This window comes from Antennarius striatus, chromosome 3 (genome assembly GCF_040054535.1).
Source record: "Antennarius striatus isolate MH-2024 chromosome 3, ASM4005453v1, whole genome shotgun sequence".
NCBI lineage: Eukaryota > Metazoa > Chordata > Actinopteri > Lophiiformes > Antennariidae > Antennarius > Antennarius striatus.
The window spans coordinates 16,522,501-16,528,940 of NC_090778.1; the positions used below are offsets into that span (position 1 = coordinate 16,522,501).

Sequence of the window (6,440 nt, forward strand, 5' to 3'; positions counted from 1 at the left end):
CTAGCCCTGTCACCCAGACCTGCTCGGCAGCAAGACCATCATCCAGTAAGTAGAATTCTACAATACTATAGTCTATCATCGTCCATCTCTATTGAAACAAATAAACTGCAAAGACTGGTTTGTAGAGTACATAGGATCGCATAGGAAGTTTACTGAGACATGAATCATTCATGTTTGAACATTCTTGAAAATTACTTTTATTTGTTTCTTCATTTTAAATTGGTACAAACCCGTCAATGTGGTGCATTTCGATGTAAGATCAAACACTGAAGAAATGCCTTAAATTAATAGCACATACAGTAAGTTAAACATGTCACAAAAAAGACCAGCGTCTACATAGCAAGAATGTTTTATCCACACAAAACATCCTAAAACAGAGTGGCACTGAAAGATTTTTTTTTTCCTCTTTAAATTTTCTCTTTCTGCTCATGCAGAAGAGACTGGGGTCGTTTGACAAAAGTACATCTTCAGTCACTTTCTTCTTAAGTTATCCAAGCGTTTAAATCCAAATGTACAGTGCATGCCTGAGACCCAGATCAATACGCCAACCTTTTAGGACGGTGCGTGTTAGGTAGGTTCTTATCAAAATGTATACCCAATCTTATAAATAACACAACTTCACCTGAACACAACAACATGTGTGCGTAAAAACACACTCAGTGGAAACGTAAATACGACGATTGTTTGGCTCCCGGTAATGAGGGCCTATAGTCTAAAGATCATTACAATATTATTCATCATCAATAGTTGATAAAATCCCTTTCAATTCACAAGATAAATAACCCCAACCCCCCCCCAAGTTATTTTTCTTTCATTTGTCCAACAGCGCTGTCTTTTGTTTGAGTCATTATGTCAAGATGAAGTCACACACACATTCTCCATTTTCTCACAATTCATGCCTGATTAGCTCGCTCGCTCTCTGGTTTTGATCTAAATAAATAAATAAATAATAATAATAACGATAATAAAAGGAGAAAAGGAGCCACAGATTGTGAATTGGTGAGGGGGGAAGATGGAGGTCAGGGGCTCGGTGGAGTGTTCCTAAGTAAAACTCATGGAAACTGTGTGCTCCAGCGCTTTGCGCCGCAGTGACGCGATGCTCGTCCCTCTCCACATGTCATTGTCCGGGGAACTACACAGCTGCGGGGAGCCCGATACGTTCGTGGGGCCGGAGAGAGAGGCCGACATTCCGGGGAAATGCGACTGGTAGAGGTGGGACTGCAGGCCGGAGCCGTTGGAGGAGAGGCCGTTGGAGAGACCCATAGAATTCGGTGGCGGACCCGGACCGAGACTGCACTGTGAGAGAGACTGTGGCATTCCCGGCTGACGACCCAGAGCCGGCGGGAGCTGCAGCTGAGAGACCCCCGGCATCCCCGTCGCCCAGCGGGAGTCGTTGGCGTGGAAGGAGCACAGGCTGTTCTCCATGGCGGCCGCGGCAGAGAACTGTGGCAGGCCGGGTGTTGGGAGCAGAGTCCCCGGGGCGCGGAAAACGTTGGTGGTCTTCTTCCTTTTCTTCCACTTGGCGCGTCTGTTCTGGAACCAGACCTGCAGAGAGAGGACGAACAGTGATCCACCAGCCATCAAAATACCATCACGCTCAAAATATTCCCACTGCATGGCTCCACCAGTGGATAATCTGTACTACAGGATATTGAAACGTCAAAAATGATTCAATCTTTTAGAGTAACACACACTGCTGTAGGATCTGCTGGATTTCTTAACTTAATACAAGCGGGTTCAACAGGAAAATGTATTTAAATTTATAAACTTTCTGCAGGGGTGGGGGTGTTCTATATAACAGCAGGTTTAATTCACTAGAAGTTCTTCTGTAGATTACACTCGGACATCATACATTTTAAAAACCATTGAACACACAATCCTGCGTTTCAAATGCCAGGACACTAAATATAACACGCCAGTTCTACTTTCATACGTGGCTTAATACAAACTCAACAGTCACAAATTGTTTTTATTTAACATGTCGCAGCAGTAATCCGAACAATTTATCCTCCTAAAATCTTATTTACACGCTGATTATACAGAAACTACCCTAAATATTGTACGTTCTTAAATTGAAATTGGCCACGTTATTCTAAACAATCTGGTTAAAAGAAGAAAGAAAAAAAAAAAACCCCAATCACACGCACACAAACACACCCACGTCATGTGCACAAGTGAACACACACACACACACACACACACACACACACACACACACACAAACACATCTTTTGAGCTTCAAGAAGATTTCATCGTCTTCGGGTGTGATTAATGCTTGCGGGAGGCCACGAGTCGATGCCGACGTATTAAAAGTGAAATCTTCGCTCTCATTCCGCTCGGCCATCCGTGAAACGTCGCCCACAGCCATTACACTCGCGGGAAAGAAAATGCAATTTCTCATTCCATTAAAAACGTACGATATATTCTGGGGTCCTATTAAGACGTCGCAGATCAAGCATTTTAAAGGAGATGCTGTGGAGGATCGCGCTCCGACGTCAACGACGCGCCCCGTCGGAGGAAGAACCTGCGCGACCCGAGCTGGAGGGAGCCGACCTCATGTGCGGGGGACACCCCGCACCTCAACGAATAACAGATCGGTTATTAAGCTGACTAATGATTATACTGGTTCTATTGCTTTCAGTGGGATCATTTGCATGGATTTCACATCAATGGTTAATAACCCGTTCAACTGTTATAAATAAGACTGGAATTAGTTGATAACGTTTCTCTTGTGTGTGTGTGTGTGTGTGTGTGTGTGTGTGTGTGTGTGTGTGTGTGTGTGTGTGCGTGTGTGTGTGTGTGTGTGTGTGTGTGTGTGTGTGTGTGTGTATACATGAATATATTATATAGACAAATAAAGAAAAGAAGGAAAGAAAAGACAAAAAAGAAAGAAAAAAAGAAAAGAAAATAGATGCCACTACCATGGTTGGAATTTACAGTATTTTCTGACTTTACTATCACAAGTTTATTTATTTACAGGTGTGAAATAATTCAGCACCATCAACAGATACAAGGACGTATATCGACTCCACGCGCCTTTCATTAAAACAAATACCGCTCTTTATTACGATTAACATGAGCAAATTGGGTGGATTTTTTTTTAATTTTGTTCTCTATATTTTATATTACAAAACTTCGAAATTCATGAGTTTTCATAAAATCTGTCAGAATGTACATGTCGAATCTAACCTTTTTATGCGTGATGGTTTTCATTCATGGTGCGTATAGAATGTTATTTATAAGCCAGACGATTCTATTTTTTGGGGTGCACACAGCAGGACACTAGAAGTTATGCTTTAAGGGAACTTAGTTTTTATCAGTGACATTCGAAGCAGTTGCGTATTTACCATAACATTTACGGGCTTTGACATTTCAGACAAGAGTACCGGAAATAAATGTCTGCAAATTCTTCACGTTATATGAAAACGATCTTTTCCAAACAAACCCATGTAATGGATCTGAGTAATACACCAACATAAACACAAGTTATTTCGCAAAATATCTTGACGAGTTGAAATTTGACAAGCAACTATGATGGTGAAGCCCCTGCGAGACCAAAACTTGACCCCAAGACCCAACCATTCATAATATATAATAAAAAAAAATCTGCTCTCTGAAAGCCATCCAAAAATGCGCAGGTGTTTACCTGGACTCTGGACTCGGTCAGACCGATCCTCAGCGCCAGCTCCTCCCTCATGAAGATGTCGGGGTAGTGGGTTTTGGCGAAGCTGCGCTCCAGCTCGTTGAGCTGCGCCGGGGTGAAGCGCGTCCTGTGCCGCTTCTGTTTCTGCTGGTTGGAGGTCTGACTGGAGCTCTGCTGCGGCTGCTGCTGCTGCTGCTTCTCCTGCTCCTTGCCGTTCACCGGCATGCCGGCAGAGTTGGATCCCACTGTGGTGATGTCTTCTCCTGGCAGAAGAGTGGTTCCTTCTACAGAGTCCGAACCAGGGGCCATGTCTCCCGGATGCCCCTGGTCCGGTACACCGCCACCCAACCGGCACTTGAGAGCCTCCCGGTGTCCGAGAAGCTCTGCAGCATCCTTCATCCCTGCGCGGAGATGAGGAAGAGAGAGGCTTTGAATAAACCATCAATTTAAAACGCAGCATCTCTGAATGGAGTTCCTGACAGGCTAGCTTCTTTAAAACTATTTATTTAAAGAATATTAAAAATCAAATCAATGTGGAAGAAATACGTTTATGACAAATGGCTGTAAAAATTACAATAGTATAGCACTTAACTTTTAACATAATTAACTACACATTCTGGCTATCACTTCACAAGGTTGAACAAGAAGTTGAAATCTTACACTGGAGTTTAGAGCCGGAGTTTAGTGACGATAACTCACCGAGCCGAGCATCCAGGAGGTCGGCGTGAGAAAGCATCGCATACCGCTCCAGGGCGAAATGCGAGGCAAAAAATACTACAACTTTGGGTCAATTTAAAAAAGTATATATCGCCTAAATGAACGAAAATTCGGGTTGTGGTTAAAAAAAGGAGGTCCCTTGCATTATAATCTCCTTTAGAGCGATGGGGAGGCGCTTATTAGTTGAAAGAACCCGTGAGCTTCCTCAAATAAGAGCCAATCAGAGCAGGAGCTTGGAAATGTCAGCAACGTGACTCCCCCTTCTTTTTTCTTCCCCCCCCCCCCCCCCCAAACACACACATACTCACCCATACATGCACTCCATACGTGCACCGAACACCACAATTCAATTCAATCCGTCCACTGATTTATTAGCTTTTCATGCTTAAATTATTCCACGTTAAACATCTTAATGTGTTTGTTTAATCTCATATAGCCTGTGTTGACAGGACTATTTGTAGATAGATGTGTGATTCTGTGAAATACTGGAGGTGAGCTGAGGCAAAGTCTTTTTTATTTATTTTTTTTACAAAGGATGTAAGAGGTTTTTTTTTCTGCGGAATGTAATGTGCTGCTATTAAATAATCAGTCATATCAAAATTTTAATTTTTAAATCGCTTGACCGTCAGTATGCCTGTTTACAACCAGTAAAGATTCGTCACAAAGAGATGGTTTATTTCACATGTTAAGATTTTTTTTTTTAAATCTATGAAGTTAAACAGTTTTCCAAGGTGATTACTGTTTGGATGCGGATTGGGTTCACTTTGTGCGAACATGTGGAGAAAATTCTTGGCTTCTAACCTGTTTTCAAAACCATTCAGCTCAGTTCCCCCCCCCCCCCCCCACGTTTCGTTGGATCACAAACAAAACAAATATCGCTCCCGTTCCCCCATGGCAGGTGATTTGTGGAGACAAATCGAGAAAATAAATAAATAAATGAGTACAGATGGATTTAAGCTCCGTTGGTGATCGGCCGCTTTAACTCCCATTGACTTTTCATCACCGCGGGCGCAATTAAAGGTATTTAGCCTGTTTGGTTCTAACAAAATCAGACGTGGTGACCCTAAACGATTCTGCCCCTTTAGTGGTCCATAAGTAGGTCTATTATACAATTAACAGGACAGCAATTGATCCGCGCCCCATCTTCCTTCTCCAGACAGTGCTGGTTACAGGGGGCTTTTGACAGATGTCAGGGTGAGCCTGGTGAATAGACTAGACTTGGGACTAAATAGGTTTCTTTGCAGCCACACAAAAGAGGCGTCCGAGCGGTGACTCCTTTTCTCTCCTGAACCACAGAGGCAGCTCATCTCTAATGCTCCTCGACCGCAACCTGCCGGGACACAGAGCAGCAGCTCCATGTGGCACAGCGTGGAAATGTAAGGATGTGGATTTGTGCAAGGCCCCACGGAGACGAGAAAAGCTCTGAACAGCTCCCGGTGGTTCAGGAGAAGCGATCAAGAAAAACAACAGAATCTCGATTTGTTTGATTCAGACGTGGGAACCAGGAGAGAGGAGAGGGACTCTGGGAGTGAAGGCCGGCCCCGCTCTGGTGAAGGGTTTGAGCCCGCATCTCTACGGTCTGTCTGCTCTGGACGACGTTTGATTCACAGTTAATGTAAGCATGAAGGCAACTGATGTAACATCATATGAATAAATATAGAAATAAGAAAAAAATGTGCAAATGTACTGGGAACAAATTGGTAATTGGAATTTGCTGAGATTATATGTTTTTTTTACATAAAAAGCATACTTCAATAAATATAGAGATGATGAATAATTAATGTCAAGACGATAAATTACGAGCCAATAGTCATAGAGAGGATTTAATTCCATAGAAATTCAGGGATATTTCAAGGTAATTATTTAAAATGCATGACTTTACATGGAGACATCATCCTTTTATTATTATTATTGTTATTATTATTGTTATTATTATTATTATTATTATTATTACTACCATTACTAAAAATGATTAATACTAGTGTTTTTTTGTTAAAAATTGTAAAAAACAAAAAACAATTACAAAAACTCTATGACATTTTTTCTTACAAATACAGACATTCAGCTCATCCGCTTGCAC

The 6,440-nt window shown here is 42.3% G+C and overlaps 1 protein-coding gene across 2 annotated transcripts; it reads right to left on the minus strand.

The window, feature by feature from the left end:
* Positions 1-1,041: 1,041 nt before the first annotated feature.
* Positions 1,042-4,379, minus strand: LOC137593105 (homeobox protein orthopedia B-like). Of its 2 annotated transcripts, none has more exons than XM_068311721.1 (3): positions 4,343-4,379; positions 3,647-4,044; positions 1,042-1,545 (listed from the first exon to the last, which is right to left on the minus strand). In XM_068311721.1, the coding sequence occupies exons 1-3, from the start codon at positions 4,377-4,379 to the stop codon at positions 1,042-1,044; spliced, it is 939 nt and encodes a 312-aa protein (XP_068167822.1). The 2 variants fall into 2 exon arrangements, with proteins under 2 accessions (XP_068167822.1, XP_068167820.1); XM_068311719.1 differs by having other exon boundaries at positions 4,304-4,379.
* Between the last annotated feature and the right edge of the window lie 2,061 nt (positions 4,380-6,440).

Coding starts and splice junctions, on each gene's coding strand:
- LOC137593105 (XM_068311719.1), bottom strand. CDS start 4,379: ATGCTTTCTCACGCCGACCTCCTGGATGCTCGGCTCGGTGAGTTATCG. Junction 4,045..4,303: donor CTCCGGCTCTAAACTCCAGT/GTAAGATTTCAA, acceptor ATCTCCGCGCAG/GGATGAAGGATGCTGCAGAG. Junction 1,546..3,646: donor TGACCGAGTCCAGAGTCCAG/GTAAACACCTGC, acceptor CTCTCTCTGCAG/GTCTGGTTCCAGAACAGACG.